The 20,220-nt window shown below is 35.8% G+C and overlaps 1 protein-coding gene and 1 pseudogene across 1 annotated transcript; one reads left to right on the top strand and one right to left on the bottom strand.

Annotated features, from left to right (window-relative positions):
- The first annotated feature begins 2,096 nt into the window (after positions 1–2,096).
- OR4K14 (olfactory receptor family 4 subfamily K member 14) lies at positions 2,097–3,029 on the top strand. Its single transcript, NM_001391551.1, is given in 1 exon segment — positions 2,097–3,029. A coding segment is annotated over 1 exon segment (933 nt).
- On the bottom strand, positions 6,685–7,620 carry OR4K15FP (olfactory receptor family 4 subfamily K member 15F, pseudogene; annotated as a pseudogene).

Here is a 20,220-nt window from a genome sequence, read left to right as displayed (position 1 = left end):
AATAATGAGACCTATATATCTTATCCTACTTCTTCTTGAGGCCCAGAGCTACATAATTAAGTTACATTTTCAATTTCTCAGTCGTTCATCTATAATTGTGAAAACGCTTCCTAAAAAAATTATTGCATAGATTTTATTTGTTGAGAGGTCCTGAAAAATATCTTTCATTGTAAACCATCCTAAAATCTCAGAAGCAGTCATTTCATAAACAGTAAATTTACAAACGAATAGCTCATTGGCTTTTTAATCCCAAATCCAACTGATTAAAAGAAAGGACAAGAGCAATAATAAAAAATAGTGGGATCAGGAGAATTGTATAAACCGTAGGTTAATTGATTTATTTCCCTTATACTGATTGGTTTCTATGCTGAATTAAGGGAGGATGACAAACTGTGGTGGTGTTATATAGATAGGGTCCAAAGGAGTGAGTGTGTGAATGAGCAAATGAGGAAGAAGAAGATTGCCTGACTGCTGCCAGGAGAAGTCCTGGAAGGAACTGAGATCGTCATTTCCAAGGCAGGCATTATCAAAGTGGTTGTACAAGTTGGGAAATTCGCTAAAAATCATTATTGAATTTTACATTTAAAATGGGAAAATTTTATAGCTGGTAAAATATATCCTAAGAAGAGGGTTTAAAAAAAAAGATTCCTAATAAGCTTAACATGGGAGAATCCCAAATCTACTGCTCTTTGGAAAGCAATATCTTGAGCTGAATATTAGTTGGAGAAAAAGGTAGGATTGTCCTGAACCAGATCTTCCTTAGGAATCATTTAATCATAGGCATTACAAGAACTTATACCATGAGATTTTTTTTGAGAAAAAAAGTTTTTCCTTACTTTTAAATCATAAAAGTAAAAATATGTTCTCATTATAATTATAATACATAAAAACGCACAAGAATTACAACAAAATGCATTAATAATATACTACTCTACATCTCTGTTAGCATGGTATCAGTCTACACTCTTTTCTCTCTTCTTCATATATGAGATTCTCTGACTACAGTATATATTTCCATGTTTTTAAAATATTTTATAACTGAACTCTGTCAGACTTGTGTTAGCTGTAAATTTGATAATTATGTCTTATGCGGGTTGTGTGGCCTACAATTAGATGCTGTTCTGTCTGATGACATAGATTAATGCTTTAGATTAAAACTTTGTGCTATTACTTGTGCTATTATTCAGATCAAATTTTCCTAAAATATGTTATCTGAGAATATGATAAACTCCATTCTATAACTCACATACAACACAATAATGTCCCTCCCCCAAAATTACTAAACAACATGCATTACTTGAGTTCATGATCTAGGAGCTATCCTATATTTATACATCATCCCAAATATGATTACATCTAGAACATGCTTTTTAGCTTAAAAGAATCTTTCTGCTTTTAATTTTATCATCAAGGAATGAAATTTACTTCTTCTCTTGGCTTCAGGAGAGATACATGCTGATTAGTGTTTAGATATATAGACATAACCACACACTAAAGTGACTTTGCTAGATTTTGTTTTGTGTTTGTGTGGGTAAACGGAGAGAATGGAGAAGGGAGAGAGATTTGATAATGTGTATGCAGTTGCCTTTGTTTTTACATGATTTTTTTTTTTTTTTTTTGCAATTGAGCTTTAATTTAAATTCCTAGGTCTGATGCTTAAAAATAATCAACCATTGGGCAATGATATTGATGCATATGGAGAGAACATAATATGATTCAGAAAATCTTCATATTTTCAATCCTCCTAAGGATGTTTGGTTCATGTTCTATACTTGTTGATTCCACATTTTCCTATGGACAAAACCCAGAGAAGGAAGAAAATAAATGTTTCTACAACTGTCACCTGTGTTAGAGTCTCCCTGAATATCTGACTGCCCCTAAGGAAACACTGAAGTCTGAAAAAGGTAAATATACATGTTGGTGTGGATTTGGTTTTAATCTCCATATACTGTATTTTAGATTCTCTTTTACAAATTAAAAATTATACTCAGATAACACTTAGTTGGTCACTTTCACGCACCTGGCAGTTGACAGGCACTTTTGTTTACATCTCTTTTCTTTATATACATTCAGAACAAAATCTGAACCCTGAGATAATGGACCTGCGGAATTATTCCTTGGTGTCAGAATTTGTGTTGCATGGACTCTGTACTTCACGGCATCTCCAAAATTTTTTCTTTATATTCTTCTCTGGAACCTATGTGGCCACTGTGCTTGGTAACTTTATCATTGTGGTTACTGTAACTTTTGACCCCTGCTTGCACTCTTCCCCTATGTACTTCCTCCTGGGGAATCTATCTTTCCTGGACATATGGCTGGCCTCATTTGCCACCCCCAAGATGATCAAGGACTTCCTTAGTGATCAAAAACTCATCTCCTTTGGAGGATGTATGGCTCAAATCTTCTTCTTGCATTTTATTGGTGGGGCTGAGATGGTACTTCTCGTTTCCATGGCCTATGACAGATATGTGGCCATATGCAAACCCTTGCATTACATGACCATGATGAGCCGGCAGACTTGCCTGAGGCTGGTGTTGGTTTCATGGGTCATTGGATTTGTGCACTCCACCAGTCAAGTAGCCTTTACTGTGAATTTACCTTACTGTGGCCCCAATGAGGTGGACAGCTTCTTCTGTGACCTTCCTCTTGTGATCAAGCTTGCCTGCATGGACACCTACGTCTTGGGCATACTTATGATTTCAGACAGTGGGTTGCTTTCCTTGAGCTGTTTTCTGCTCCTCGTGATCTCCTACACTGTTATCCTCATCACAGTCCAACACAATGTCACTGGTGGGGTATACAAAGCACTCTCTACTTGTTCTGCTCATATCATGGTAGTCACACTCTTCTTTGGGCCCTGCATTTTCATTTACGTGTGGCCTTTCAGCCGGTTCTCTGTGGACAAGCTCCTCTCTGTGTTTTACACCATTTTTACTCCACTCTTGAACCCCCTTATCTACACATTGAGAAATAAAGACATGAAAACAGCTATGAAGAAACTGTGGAGCCAACCTGTGACTATTCACTGATTTTCAGCTTTCCATAGAGCTACATGTTCTTACTCATTCAGGAGATAACATTTCTTTAATATGATTCCTATCAAAGATTTCATTCTGACGCTATATTGATGTAATTTGTATTGTGTTACATCACAGAGAAATAGTTGTTGATGTCAATAACAAAAATGTATACATAGTTTTATTTTACATATAAAATAAACCTAACCCTAACCCTAACCTGAACCCTAACCCTAACCCGAACCCAAACCCGAACCCGAACGCTAACCCTAACCCTAACCCGAACCCTAACCCTATATATATATATATATACCCAACCCCGTACGTACACTTTGGAATGAACTCAGCAATTTTGTTTCTTTTTTTTTAGCTGAATTTCTCTTACTACTTTATTTTGTCTAAAAAATTGGAATGAAAATAAGTTTTTGTTTCCTAATCATAGTCCAACACAGCAAGGGCTATCAGTTCATAGGTATTCAAGACATGAGACACTGGCACAGGGAAGCTAGCGTAAGGGTAAATAATACCCTGTGAAGCCTTCTCCTAGTTTTGAAAGCCTGGGAGGAGAAGGTGAAAAATAACTATTTCAATAGCCCATTAATTTAAAAAGTATATTATTTTCTTGTGAATATGTATTATACTCAACCTTTTTATTTAAAAAATGAATTACGCCAGTGATACTCAATTACAGAAGTTAATTTTAACATGGGAACATGTATATTTTATGGCTAAATATTTCATGGTATAAACATGAACTATAATGTCACCACTTAATATGCATTGGATTAGTAAATTAATAAACTTTAACCCTCAGTGGATTTTAAATAGGCACTGCATCCTACTGAATTGATTCTGTCTCTTGAACAGTCATCTGTTAGGAAGTGTGTGTTTGAATACCACAGATTCAGATCTTATGCTAAGTTTTTAAATGTCTGGATTCTAAAAAGACAGTAATAAACAAGTGTTAAATTTGATATTAAATAAATTAATGTTCATAGAATTCAAGCAATTTTCTCATAAGTTGATTCTGAAACATCAAACCAAAGGAAAGGACTGGACAATGATTGAACTACTTGGGTAACTGGGTGAAACTTCCAATAATTTTGAACATTGTCTTCAATCAGGAGAAGTATGCTACTTCAGCAGCACCTTCCTTTATGACTACAATCCTACACATGTGCATAAACACTAAAAGAACATAGAAGGAAAACAACTTCTGCCTTAAAATAAATTTCTCTACAGTCCCCTTGCTTGCCATTGTGATAACACTGCTTTGATTTTATAGACATTGGACATAGTCAATTTTTATGATCAATTACACCCATATATGTGAACAGAAAAAGAGCTTAAAAGGAAATAAATTTCTGCCTTGGATTAATTTTCTTCATTTTATCGATATAATAATGATCATTGACTTTATACACTTTGGACATAGTCATTTCTTATCATCAATATATAAGTAATACGATTTATACATTTATTTATTCAATTAATAAATGTTTTCAAGCACCTGCAGATTCCATGCACTAAGCTAGGAGTGAAGAGTATTTAAGAACATACATTCCCAGTTTACTGGAATAAAAGCAAATGTATAGACAATCACACAATATGCTGTGAAATGAGAGATATGCTAGGGATAAACATGATATGCTCCAAGAGAACTTGAGAGAGAAACTTAATCCAGTCCTGACGTTACTGCTAACAGATTTTTATAATATTCACAACAGTCATGACATTCTTCTCCCTTTATTTTGTATGTTCTTTATACCTGGTTTATCTTATATCTGTGCACATTGCTGCGGCTTTGTTTTTCTTAGGTTTTTTCTTATCTTTTGAGTATACAAAAATACATTGTATCAATTGTGCTATGCTCATGCTGTATGACTGATTTTGCAAGAAACTTAAGTATCCTCTTGAGTTGAAGTCCTCATCTTCCAAGATTTTTCGATATTAGGAGTAGGAAAGAGGTGTGAGAGGGTAAGCAGAAAATAACGTTGTCTGCACAGGTCACAGCTTACTTCATACTAGGCAGACGTATATTCTAAAAGTGAGCCATTCTGGAACAGCAAAAAACAATACCAACCTGGACATGAAATCCACTTGCCACTTTCTAACTGTGTAAACTTGCTCAATATCCTTACCTCATCTTAACCTTATTTTTATCATGTATAAAATGAGCAGAACAAATATCTCATGGAAATGTTTGAAAGCGTAACCTAAGTGTAAAATTCTTACTACATTTCTTGCTGTATAGTGTCTATTAAGTTGTAATTAGTGCTGGTAGCACAATGATATATCATTTATTTTTTACATAAAAGTAGAACAGGTGCAAAAGTAGTGTAGAATTCTAGGAGTCTTGTATTATTGCAAAAAGTTTCAATAAATAAACATTCTTAAACCCTCATGCATGTTTGTTTTAATTTTCATTTTGTTATATCCATAATAAATTGGCTTCTTTATTTTCCTTGGACTCAGAATTTTTTTTTTTATTTTGGTAACAGTAATTATAGAATCCCTTTAAGAGACCCTAAAGAGTGGAGGCTGGAAAAGATTTAACATTATGACAGATTGCAAAATTAGGGCACAGTAGAAAAATATAGGAGAAATCTTCAACACAATAAAAGAGGAAAAGCCTAAAATAACCTGCAGTTGGGAATCCTAAAAGAATCTTAGTCTCTTAAGTGATCATGGAGGGGTATGTTTCTGACTATCCCAAAGGCCTTGAAATAGGATTCTGTCATTTTCTGGACCTGCTTTAGGCAATTTAAAACAAAATGTTAACTGGATACAAAGTCCATATAGAAAAATGATAATTTATTTTAGGTATTGATATGAAAACCTATCCTATCTGAGAAGTCAGAAATCATGAAGGCCTGGGGGAGAGAGAATGTTTTATACTAAGATTCAGGCTCCCATCACCATGATGACAAGTAGAGAATTTTTAACTCATCTCTTAAATTCCCCAGACTGTTTTACTAGTATTAATAGTAAATAACGTAGCCAAATACAAAACACGCTGGTGAATCAATATATTCAGTGAGTAACTTCCCAAGAAAAATATATATTAAGTAGCCATATTGAAGAAGAATTTGTGAAAGCACTGAATATAAACATCTTCTGCTGGATAGCTATGCCATTTTACCTTTCACTATACCAATAACATCAATCATAGAATTGTCTTCCTGTGCTGTCAGTGACACAGTACAGTGTGAAACGAATTCTTATCTAGGTATACTATATATTATACATGTAAATAGATACAATCTCTATGGTATAGAGAAATTTACCTATTATTAATTCAAAATTGGCATCAGGGCAGTACTATTTTAAGGAGAGGTTCAGTTTATCAATCATTTACAGGTAAATGACATTTCCCAAAGTCTTCAAAGCCTATGTCTTGAAAAAGTTTTATATAAAAAAATAAAAAGTAAGAAACAGAACCAAAAAGGAAAAAAAGTGAAGGAAGAGAATATGAAAATCAGTAAGATTCATTATATGGCATTTTATTATCATTACTTTTTAATTCATGTTACTCAACTCTTTTCATTGGTCAAAAAGACTTGCTTTAAACTTATAGTGATTTCATTTGTAAACGTCTAGAGACAAAGCTACAGTGGTAACGGTCTTTTAAGTTTACTTTGTTTCTAGGAAAAGAACACTTCTTATGACTGCAGAAACCTGGCTGGGCTTCAGATACCGACTCCAGTTTTAACATAGCTGCCTTCACTTCTTTGTTCCTTAGAGTGTAGACAACTGCGTTTAAAATAGGAGTGAAGATGGTGTAGAACACAGCAGGGACTTTATCAACTGAATAACCACTGAAGGGCCACACATAAATGAAGATGCATGGCCCAAAGAATAATATGACCACTGTGATGTGAGCAGTCAATGTGGAGCGGGCCTTTGCCATGCTAGCAGATGAGCGATTCCTAACTGTGATAAGTATCACAGTGTAGGAGACAACCAAGAGGAGGAAGGAACTCATAGAAAGAAAGCCACTGTCTGCAACTATTAGGAGGCTGACAACATAAGTGTCTGTGCAGGCCAGCTTGGTCACTAGAGGCAGGTCACAGAAAAAACTGTCTACCTGATTCGGACCACAAAAAGGCAAGTTAACAGTAAATGCCAACTGGCTAGTAGTATGGATGAAGCCAACACACCATGGGACGAGGACCAGAGTAATGCACACATGCCAGTTCATGATTGTCATGTAGTGGAGTGGTTTGCATATTGCAACATGACGGTCATAAGCCATAGATACAAAGACCACCATTTCACCACCAGCAAATAGATGAACAAAGAAAATCTGGGCCAGGCAGGCTTCAAAAGAAATAGTTTTGCCCTCAACCAGAAAGTCTGAAATCATTTTAGGGGTGGCAAAAGAGGCAACTTATATATCTATAAAGGAGAGGTTTGCAAGCAGAAAGTACATGGGGTATGAAGGCGGGAATCTGAGGTCACAGTGAGGATGATGAGAAAGTTGCCCAGGAGTATTGCTAGGTAAAGTAGTGAAAATATGACGAATAAGAAAGGTTGGAGCTTCTGGGAATTAGAGTCCCAGCAACACAAATTCGGTCACCCGGGAATGGTTTGTTTCAGTCATTGACTTTGAAAGGAATTTATCTGCAGTTACCTGAAGAGGAGAGAAACAGAAATCAATGAATGAACTGAATATGGGTTCAATTTTCCAATTCTGCCTAGGTTTAGAGATTCTAGTTTCTACTCAAATATATTTGTTGGATTTTCAGGTATGCCTAAGTAGAGACTGTATTTTATCAATCAAAAATGAGAGAAATAGAGACAGATGGGACATTGAACCAAAACTCTTCTAATGGTTGTGAGATTGGTGGAGAGAATTTCAACCTGTTGGTTCTGTTAAAAAAGAGAAAGCAGGCCCAAAACAGAGTCGTTTGCCCCCTGTGACAGCAAACCAAGACTTAATTGCAGTTTCAATCCCTCCCAGAAATGTGACTTTAAAACACTCTCAACACTAGTGAGATAATCTGCATGATAAAACTCCTGCTATTTTCTTCTCCTCAAAATAAGATGACCTGGCCTGGAACAACCTTTTCTTTTTTTGGCTAATAAATTCCTTACAAAGGAAGTAATAACAAATGAATGTCCGAAAAGCTGTTTTGACATCACAGAAATCCAATAACAATCTACAGGGACAAAATAAAGTAAGAACTGTTAATAAGAGAAAAATTTGTGAACTGCTACCAGAAAGAAACAGATTTTCAAAAAAGTAGTGTGCAAAAGGCATTAGATGCAAAAGAGTGCATGCTGTATTATTCTATTTTAGTTAAGTTTAAAGACAGACAAATGAATCTACAGTGTAGGAAGCCAGTATAGTGGTTATCCTTGAAGAGAGTAGAGGGACAGGAGGAGGCATAGAAGGGACTATTGGAATGCTGGTAATGTTCTGTTTCTTGATTCAGTTGATAGTATTGGCTTCTAGGGGTTCTCAGAAAAAGAATGGTCTCTTTTTCTTTCTCTTCATGGGTTCTGAAGACCTCCTCCTTCTGTAACACTTAGAGCTCTATTCTCACTGCTATTAAGACAGTTTTTGGTATTCTTCAGAAACTATCTTCTTCTGCAATTCAGCATTAATGGAAAGATAATTATACATTTTGCATCACAAATAATTGAGATTTGCTTAATAAATGAGTAATTATTTCCAGCTTTGCAGTTTTTCCCCTTATGATAAAAGGTTAGAGGTATAACAAGAGGAAAGTTTAGCTATCACCTTTGCTCCAAAGAAAAAATACCACGCGAAGACTAAACACAGATAAATCCATTCTCTTCTGACACAGAGTAGCTCAGTGGCCTCAGAAAATCTCTTTAATCAATACTTCCATTTTTAAGACTGTAAGATGAAGATGTTGGATAACCAAAGCTCTAAGTTTCTTTGCAAGATAAATCCATTCTCTTTTAGTTAATTCACTCTTTTAAAATGTAAATACCCACTTTGCCAGGGGTATTGTGCTATGTAGGCACTGGTGTTAAAGCAGCTAGGTTTATAACTTCCCTCCGAAAGTCATTTACTAACATCATAATCCCTTGTTCTTGTAGAGAAGGTGGTGGACCTCTTTTCCCTTTTCTCCTCAGTACATTCTTTACTAGAGGAAACAAGAATAGCGTTATCACTTAATAAAAGGACTGGAATTGGCTCTTTACACTCAATAAAATACTATGCTGTTATAGAAGTATAAATCTACTAGAAAAATATTCTAGGTTAAAATCACAGTTGTGTCATCAGGCATCTGTATGGCATAGAGCAAGTCATTTACCCTTTCAGGGCTCATTGTTTTCACATATAAAATACTGAGAATAATATTACCCTTAAAGAGACACTGAAAAGTTTCTTAAAAGATTATATAGGTGATAAATCCTTATTAAAATGTAATGGCTACACACATGTAAGCATTTTTGATAATATATTATTTCAAATCAGAATAAGTATTTTGTTTCTGATAATAATACCTGTTCAAAGACAGTGGTACCTGACTTATGGAACAATGAGTTCCCACTACTAGATTCAACTCAAGAAAATTCAATTTTCCATTTTTGGTAATGCAATAATAACAATGGGCCACATATACAATCCATGATGGTCCCATAAATTTATATGGGAGCTGAAAATTTTCTATCACTTAGTGATGTTGTAGCCATCTTAACACTGTAGCACAACATTTTACTCACATTTTTGCAGTGATACTGGTATGAACAAACCTACTGTGCTGCCAGCTGTATAAAAGTATAGCTCACACGATTACATGCAGTATGTAATACTTGATAATAATAATAAATGATTGCGTTGCTTGTTTATATTTTTACTATATTATAGTTTTATTGTCATTTTAGAGTGTACTCTTTCTGCTTGTTAAAAATGTGTACTCTAAAACAGTGTGCCATGCTACACTGGCAGCAGCCTCATACATCTCACGTTTACCCTGTCTATTGATTGCATCATTTCTCTCGTGCTTGATTTAATCTTGTGTTGTTTTGTTCATCATGAATTCTAAGAGTACAAAATCTACTGCTAATGTTGCCAGTAAGAGACCACATTGGGTGAATGGTCTAGAAGTGAAATTAAAAGTGATTAAGGATTATGAAGCTGGAAAATCACTGATGATTATTTCTCCCAGTCAGGCATGTCCCATTCCACCATAGCCATAGTTTTGAAGAATAAGAACAAAGTATCAGAAGCTGTTAAAGGATCTGCCTCATTGAAGGCAATGACACTATTAAAAATTTGAGACGGGCCTGTATCAGACATGGAGAAATTTCTAATGTCCTGGAATGAAGACCAGACAGAGAAGCATATCCTTCTCAGCACCATTATGATCATGGTCAAAGCAAAAAGTTTGATTGTGATATTAAAAGAGAAGACTGGACCTGACTATAATGTTGAATTTATTGTTAGCTCTGGGTAGCTTAAACTATTCAAGAATCATTATTCATTACATAATGTAAAAGTGAGTGGCGAGTCTGCGAGTGCTGATGTGAAGGCAGCTGTAGATTTTTGGAAACTCTAGATAACCTGATTGTGGAGGAAAATTACTTGCCAGAGCAAATATATAATATGGATGAAATTTCCCTATTCTGGAAACGGATGCCTGAAAGGACTTTCAGCCATAGGGAGACCATGTCAATTCTAGGATTCAAGGCTTTTAAAGACAGGATAACAGTCTTGCTTGGGGGCAATATTACAGGGTACAAATTGAAACTCTTTGTTACCTGGCACTGTGTGAACCCCAGGGATTTCAATCATATTAATAAGCACACATTGCCAGTTTACTATAGGAGCAATAAGAAGTCATTGATGACACAGCTTCTCTTCCATGATGTGCATTGCTGTGCTAACAAAATTGTTACACCAGTGAAGTAGAGGACTGTTTCGAGAATAACATACCTTTCAAGATTTTGCTTACAGTTGATAATGCTCCTGGATATCTTTCTTTTATTTGTGATTTACATGCCCGTATTAAAGTGGTTTTTCTCCCTCCAAACACCACCTGTTAGATCCAACCAATGGATCAAGGAGTTATAGCAGCTTTTAAGGCCCACTACCTGAGGAGGACCTTTCCCCAGTCTATTGCTGCACCTGAAGAAAACACTAAGAAGACACTTTATGACTGCATTAAGAAGCTTGCTCGGGCTTGGGGTGATGTCACCAAGGAATGTATGAATGGCATCTGGAAGAAGACACTTAAGAGGTTCATCCATGACTTCAAAGGATTTGCCAAGGATGAGGAGGTTTCAAAAGTAAGCAAGGTTGTGATTGAGATGGCAAACAACTTTAACCTGAATATGGATGAGGATGATGTTGATTTGCTCCTGGAGGTGGTCCCTGAGAAATTGACTAATGAGGAGTTCTTTGAACTGGAATAGGAACACATAGTTGAAGACGAGGCAAGAGAAAAGAAAACTGCAAAAGAAAGAAAAAGGGGAAGGAGCTCCAAGAAAGTTCACAGTGAAGGGTTTAACAGAAGTGTTGCAGACCTCAACAAGTTCCTTAAAAAGTTTGAAAACATGGACCCCAACACTGAAAGGCTTTCATCGATAGAGAGAAATGTTCATGGTCCATTATCTGCTTACAAGCAAATCTATGACAAAAAACAAAAAGAAACAAGCCAAGGAAACCACCACCACAGACCTATTTGTGAAAAGAGTGACACTTACTCAAGAAGAGCCGCAGGCAGGTCCGTTAGGAAGTATTCCAGAAAAAGGCATTGCCATCATAGGAGATGACAGCTCCATGCATGTTATTTCTCCTGAAGACCTTCCAGTGGGACAAGATATGAAGGTGGAAGATAGTGGTATTGATGATCCTGACCCTGTGTAGGCCTAGGTTAATGTATGTGTTCACAACTTAATTTTTAACAAAAAAGTTTTAAAAGTAAAAAAATAAAAACTTTAAAAATAGAAAAAAAGCTTACAGAGTAAGAATGTAATGAAAGGAAATATTTTTGTACAGCTGTACAATGTGTTCGTGCTTTAAGCTGTTATTACAAAAGAGTCAAAAAGTTAAAAAAATAAAAAGTTCATGAAGTGAAAAAGTTATAGTAAGCTAAAGTTAATTTACTATTGAAGAAGAAAAAACTTTTTTATAAATTTCATATAGCCTAAATGGACAGTATTTCATAGAGTCTACAGCAGTGTGCAGTAATGTCCTAGAGCTTCACATTCGCTCACCACTCACTCACTGATTCACTTGGCGCAATTTCCAGTCCTGCAAGCTCCATTCATGCTAAGTGTCCCACACAGGTGCACGAATTTTTCTCTTTTATACCATATTTTTACTGTTCCTTTTCCATGTTTAGATATGTTTAGAGACACAAATACATACCATTGTGTTACAATTGCCTACAGTATTCAGTAGAGTAACATGCTGTACAGCTTTGTAGCATAGAAGAAATAGGTGAAACCATATAGGCTAGGTGTATAGTAGGCTATACCATCCAGATTTGTGTAAGTACCCTCTATGGTGTTCACTCAATGACAAAATTGCCTACTGATGCATTTCTCAAAACATATCTCCTTCATTATGTGACGCACGACTATATGTTAGGGTGAATTAATGCAGTTACAGAAGATTTAGCTGTGTGACATTCAGGTCTCTCTTATTCCTATATCTTATAACATCAGCCTCTCTCCAGTACTCCTATCTCTGAAATAGTATGCCTGGTGAGTAAAATAAAGTAGGTATGAGTATAATTTGCAAATGCCACCAAACCTTACCAGTTCAAAGTTAGAGCTTTCAGAAACTTTCTTTTGCTGTCTGCTCTCTCCATCTCCAGCTCCCTTCCCTGAACCCTGCAGTCACTGTTCACTCGAGACCAGTGCTGATGCATGGTCCTCAGAAAGATACCAACAAAATTCTGCCACTTATCTAAGACAAAATGAAGAGTGTGGACACATCCTTTAGTCTATGGTAATTAAAGCTTGGAAAGGGTTTAATTGTCAGATAAAAGGTGCCAAGAGAAACACTGGCCTGGCCCTGAGAAGATGAGCCATAGAAGAGGTTTACTTCTGAAGAAGGAAACTGGCCAAAGGTCTGTGCTTGGGATGGGCTTGACTTCAAGAAAGTGGGACAGGGTTGGATGCAGTATCCTAATGGAGGCTCTTGACAGCTGGGGAGTAATTGGAACTTTCAGGAATCTGAAAGAGATAAAGGAGCTCATAAACAGAGAGAGGCAAATAGGACTGAAAATAAATTTGCAAATGTTGCCTAGAGTTTAGTCTAATTGTTGCTACATTGCTTTTATTTATTATAGCAGTAAACAAGGAAATAGGTTGGCAATCAAAACAACTTGTGGAGACCTCTAGAAATTAAAATCAATCATCCCTCACTAAAAGTCATATAGAGGATTGATTCCTGACCTATATTCCAGCCATGTATCATAGAAAAGTGTTACCTTCCAACTTAACCTCCAAAGGTATGAATAGAATTAGTCAAATAGTTAAAGTACTGATTTCAAAGGAAGACTCAGAAATTTCAGCTATAATTTTTTCATATAAGCCTTCCTTTTTCCATCAGAGAAAGTTTTAATCAGAAATGTTAACCAAGGGTACTTCAAAATATTTTTTAGAAAGTATAACATATGATGGTCATTGCCTATAATAGGTTCTGCAAATTTCCTCAAGTGTCAGGAAATTTAGTCATAGTCTCAAAATAATACTTTAAAAAAATTTAGGCTTTTTCCTTTCTTTGCCTTACTTTTCCTTAATTTTAAAGTGTAGATTAGGGCTGGCCCAGTGGCGCAGTGGTTAAGTTCACATGTTCCGTTTTGGCGGCCCGGGGTTCGCTGGTTTGGATCCTGGGTGCAGACATGGCACTGCTTGGCAAGCCATGCTGTGGTAGGTGTCCCACATATAAAGTAGAGGAAGAGGGGCATGGATATCAGCTCAGGGCCAGTCTTCCTCAGCAAAAAGTGGAGGATTGGAAGCAGATGTTAGCTCAGGGCTAATCTTCCTCAAAAAGAAAAAAATAAAGTGTTGATTAATTTTTCCCTTGTTCTCAGAGATGTGTTATGTATGATCATCATATAATTGTGTCAGATATCTTATCCTGCATTAAAAAAATGGATTTAACTATGTTAGTGATAAGATTCTCAAAGACAGACATCATATAGGTGGTACACTTCTTTTGTAATTATATGCACGGCAGATGATTCTCAGTTTCATTAGTTATTTTATATCAAATAACTATATCTAGTAGTTATATATATTTCATATCTAATAACTAATATTGTCCTGTTGAATAAACTGACCACTCTAAATTATAAGCTTTGTAATAGCTGAAATACAAATAAAGGAATGATGTTCAAAGGTATCATGTGCTATAGAGAAAGCAATAGCCTGGAATTTAGAAAACCTTGTTTCTACTTCTCCTTCCTGCTATATTGCTTACCAAATTTTAGGCAAATCATACACCCGCTCAGGCACTCAATTTTTCTTAAGAAAAAAAATAAGGAAGGGGTTAAGAATTTTCCTTCATAAACTGTAATATTCTGTGATTCTCTGACTTTTGAAAATATGATCCCAAAAGAGCAAATCAATTAAATGTAAAAAAAATACAACTGGTTACAATGATGAAAACAGTATATACAATCAAATAGGTAAAACGATCCTGGTTTTATCAAAGAAATTCAGGGATTGGTCACTGTGCAAGGTCAGGTATTTGGACAATTGTTAATAGACAAAATGAGTACAGAACCTGAAAAGATTAAAGAAGTAGAGGACAATTACACCTCTCTATTCTCTCTTCTACTGAATCAAGAGCCTAGGAAAGCACAGCTTCCTCCTTGTCCCACGAATTGTGATATCTACTCTTGCCAAGTGAAACATAACTTTGCAGGAGCCTTTGGATAAAGGGCAAAGGTAGAGAAATCAAGTCTTTCTAAGCTTCAGTATTACCACTTACACTTTCTGGAATATTATCATCCTCAGCATAATAGAGAGACAATGTTTAGAATCTTGACAATGATTAGAACCTAACTGGAGATTTGATATCAACAGGTTGTAGTAATGAATATATGTGATAATGTATGTGTGCAGGGGACGTAATAGAAACTTAATGGAGGGGAGGTTTGGGAAGAGGGACAGGGAGAGGGAGAGAGAAGAAAACCTGAGGTTTTGTATCATGTTAGATATAGTTACGTTATCATTCATTATTCTATTATGCAGACTGTCGTGTCTCTAAAAAAAGTTTCTGAAAATTTCCTAATTTTATACAACATCCATCTTTCCAATTCCTAATTAAAAATAGGATTGTAAATTGTAATTTTTCAAAATAAAGGGGATGACTAGAATATATTCTCCACATTAACTTCCCCACTATCTGTTGATACAAGTGTTATGGACCAGGTCAATATAACATTTTGTTTTCTTCTTAATAATTGATAGGAACTTCTTAGTGAAGATGACTAATATCCTTCCACTTATTAGCTTAGAAAACAGGGCTAGATAATCTCCAAGGCTATTTTCATTTCTAAAATTCAAAATGCAGAGACAGTTACATATTGGGACAATGTGGAATTTGGAAAAGTCACCCATAATTCTTTAGAGTATCTTTAGAATGTCTAGTGGCTTCTTGATTAATGAATTATACACTTTCTCATTGCCAGTATACTTCAGGCATAAAAGTCTTTTCAGATTACAAAATACATCATAGGAGAAATTTTACCCTCCTGGTTTCAGATGAAATTTCACAAACAAACACACAGATAGAGAGGATAGATTGGTGGTTAGTGCAGGGGAAGCAGAGTAGGGGGAGGGCAGAAGGGGTAAGGGGGGACATTTGTACAGTGCTGGATCACAACTAGACTTTTGGTGGTGTACACGATGAAGTCTATACAGAAGTCAGAATATAATGATGTACACCTGAAATGCATATAATGTTATAATCAAATGCTACCTGAATAAAAAAAAGATGACGTTTGATACATAGGGAATGAATCTTACAATAATATCCATCTCTAAAATGTGACAATAGAACTCTGAAATCATAGGCATGCATAAATTTTTTCCATAATTTATCTTACAAAACCTGCTTTCCTATAAGACTAGGAGCAAAAAAACAATAAAGGACATCTAACTGATTATTACTCTGGTTTTCACAGCAATTCATGTCTTTATTCCAGCCAAATTTTGATATTCAATAAATATAGATTCAATGATTGTCTAAATATCCTCTGAATAGAAAGCATAAAAGGGGCAGAGAAGGGACAGATAATGGTTCTAACATACTTCCCTCTGTTATCAGGGTCTGATCCTATTCCTATAAGGGCTACCCATAAGCCATAGCAGTGGGGAAGTCATAGTCATAGACAGAGAAGAGAAGAATTTATTTCTTCCAGAAGAAGTTTCCAATTTGACTGAGACCACGACTTCCCCTTTGCTGAATTCTAGTTATCGATGTTGCATCTAGAAAACATCTTACTCATTATTTCTCTATTCCAAGCAAATATGTTCAAAATGGCTTTACAATATTTACATGTTCTAGTAATTTCCCCAGTCCTTATTTCTCTAACTCTTCTAAACTTCCATTAACTTGTGAATTTTCATACAGAATACATTTTCAATATACTCTTGACACGACACATTTTAATTTGGTCCTTGCACTAAAATGTGCTGAGTTCCTTAGGTTCTGCCCTAAGGTAGTGAGGGCTCAGCTCCTCTTTCCCTCAACCATACAATTGCAATATCTTAAGACAATGTAAAGTCTTCTACCTTGATGCCAGAAAACTGATCTCTTTGGAGAAGAGAAAAAAATCACCCTTTAGAGATCTATGAAGTCACCCTGCAGTGGGATTAATTACATTTTACATAATAATTTTTTCAGGAATGGAAAAAGAAAAAAAATTTCCCAACTAGGGGATGCATATGAAAGCAAAATATTATTTGATTACCACTCAAACTCCTATGGAGAAAAGTAATTTTTTGACTCCCAACTTTCTGACTGTCATTAAAGCCATCATACAATATTATAAATGATTGCCAAGCCCCAGGGAGGTTTTCTGTTAGTCACAAGGAGCCCTCTACTTCACAAGACAGTTGAATCTGTTGTTAGAATATTCAATTGGCTCTACCATCTGTAGTTTATAATAAAGCAAATCTACTCTGTCTTCAACATGATGACTCTTCAAATATTTAAAGATGTTCTCCATGACAAATATTTTACTTCCTTGACAAACACATCAACAGTCTTTTAAACCATATTTTGTATGTTTTGTAGGTGCTGCATTCCTGACTGTCTCAGAGGTTCTGATATAAATTATAAATGATTATTTTTAAAGAAATTTAAGATGAGATTTTACATCATCAGCAAACTCAGTTCTTTGTATATACTCTAATAACAGTTTTACATATACAAAGTTACATGTACAATAGCGTTCATTACAATATTTTTTAAAAAGAAATAGCAGAAAATCTAAGTTTTTGTAAATTGGTAAATGGAGAAAAATAACTTTTTAATTCAATGGAATACTATTCAATGATTAAAATTAATAAATGAGATTTTATGTGTAAATATTTAGAAGTTTAAAAAGTGTAATATTGAGAGGAAAGGCATATTGAAGAGTGATACAATTTATATGATCACATTTTCATAGATTAAAAAGTAAATGGTTACACATTTACTAAACATAAGTCCAAAACATTCTGGGGAGTAATAAAAACCAAATTCTAAGTAGTATTTAAAGAAATGTAAGAGAAGAGGTAAAGTATATGCAGTGTACTTCAACTGGATCAATAATATTACATATATTTTTAAAGGTCTGAAGCAGCAATGGTAAAATACCAATGTTTGCTATCTATTGGAGTAATCGTAAGAGGTTGTTTAAATTTTTCTTATTCTTTTTGCTGTGTCTTGGCTGTTTTACATTAAAAGTGAGCCTCATACTATTCTGCATGGTATGAAACTGGTAGATATATGACTCTATGCATTTGTCAAAACCCATAGAATACAAATCATGAAAATTTAACTTCAATGATAAACATAAGCAAACAAGCAAACAAGCAAAACATTAACCAGGTTATAAGGGCATTCCTCCCGGAATGCAGAATCTGACAAACACATCTAACTGTATTTCATTGTATGACATAACTATACTGAGAGAGGAGAGGGTAAAGGGGCTGCCCTATATAACTGGATCATTCTAATTTTAACTGGAAATTTTAAGGTTAAAGACAAAAATAATTGCACATTAATATTGTACTATAAGTAGTAAATTTGTTTCTCACAGGGGTAGAGAAACAGTTCTAAAACTGATTTCCATGTATGATGGAGTTGAGCAAGTAAGTAAATATGGAATGGAGTGATGTCAGCAAGATGGTGAGACAGAAGGTCCTCAGACCATGTCCTCCCACAAAAACAAAGAGTTGGAAGCCCTTCATGGACAAAAGTGCCTTTGTGGGAGCTTTGGGATCAAATAGGAGGTTGTGAAACCCCAGTGTAGCCCAAAACTGAGGAGGGCTTCTTTCAGAAGTCAGGAGCATGTACCAGTGGAAAGTCCACTGACTGCAGTTCTGAGTGAGAACTGGGAGCATCTCCATTTCCCTGTGGACTCGGGTCCAGCCCCACTTGTCTGCAGTCTTCCCAACCTTCCATCAAGGGATCTGGGAGGAATCATGTTTGTCTTCTGTGGCCCCAATAACATCTCCAGTGACCTCAGACTCAACTGAGTTTCATTACGAGTCTGAGAAACAGTGTAAGCCCCACTCTACTCTGGTCCAAGGTAGTTTTGCCTGCCTAGGCACACATACAAGTGACCCAGTAAATGCCACACCTGGAAACAGTCCCATTGACTTTGAACTGCTGTCCAAACTGCAGACCCTGACGAATCCTGTCACCCAGTTCCAGTCCTGTTCTACCATGTTTCAGAAGCAGTCTTGCCTGCCCAGGGACTATCTCAGAAACTCAACGGGAGCATGCTCAGGGACCTGGTGGAAGTCACACTTGACTGCAGCCCTGATAACAGCTTGCCAATTTCAGACTCGACTGTGGACCCAGCAACAGCCATAATACCAAGCTCCAGCCATGCTTTACAGCCATCATGGAGGTGGCTCTATCACTCTAGGAACCTAGTAGGAGAAAACCTTTACCTGCTGAAAAAAGTCTGTAAAAGCTGGAATAAATGTCTGTTCCTTCAAGTGCCCAGACACCAATGCAAGGTTCCACAGATCATGAAGAAACAGACAGATATGACACCACCAAAGGAAACTAATAAAGCTCCAGTAACCAACCCTAAAGAAAAGAGGTCATGACTGTTTGACAAGGAATTCAAAATAATCACCTTAAGGAAGCTTAATGAACTACAAGAGAACATAGATAGACAACTAAACAAAATCAAGAATGCAACCAATAAACAAAATGAACAATTGGATAAAGAAATAGAAACCGCAAAAATGAATCAGAAAGAAATCCTGGACCTGAAAAATGCAATGAGTGAACTGAAAAGTTCAATGAAGAACAAAAACAACAGACTTGACTGTGCAGATGAAGGACTCAGTAAACTCTAAGACAAGTTATTTGAAATTATTCAGGAAGAGGAACAAAATAAAAAAAAATTCAAAAGAGTGAAGAAAGCCTATGTGACTTATGGAACGACCATAAGTCAATCAATATATACATTACAAGAGTCCCAGGAGAAGCACAGTATGAGAAAAGGAAAGAAAGTTTATTTAAAGAAATAATGACAGAAAGTGTCCCAAATCTGGAGAGGAAAATGCACATCCATATCCATGATGCCCAAAGAATCCCCATTAGATTGAACATCAAGAGATCTTCCCTGATGCACATTATAATCAAACTGTCAAAAGTCAAAGACACAGAAAGAACTTTGAAAACAGCAAGAGAAAAGAGACTCATTACATACAAAGGAATCCAGATAAGGCTATCAGCAGATTTCCCTGCTGAAACGATGCAGTCAATGTACTGAGAGAGAAAAAAAACTGCCAACAAAGAATACTGTACCCAGTAAATCTGTCCTTCTGAAAGGAAGGAGAGATAAAGACTTTCCCAGAAAACAAAAGCTGAAAGAGTTTGCCAACACTAGACCTGCCTTACAAGAAATACTAAAGGGAGTTCTCCAAGTTGGAAAAAAGGACACTAATTAGCAATGTGAAAATATAAGAAAGTTAAAATCTCACTAGTAAAAATAAGTGTATAGTCAAATTCAGAATACTTTAATTCAGT

Source organism: Equus caballus, chromosome 1 (assembly GCF_041296265.1).
Source record: "Equus caballus isolate H_3958 breed thoroughbred chromosome 1, TB-T2T, whole genome shotgun sequence".
Classification (NCBI taxonomy): Eukaryota; Metazoa; Chordata; class Mammalia; order Perissodactyla; family Equidae; genus Equus; species Equus caballus.
The sequence above is the reverse complement of the archived record's forward strand: the minus strand, read 5'-3'. Positions and strand labels throughout refer to the sequence as shown.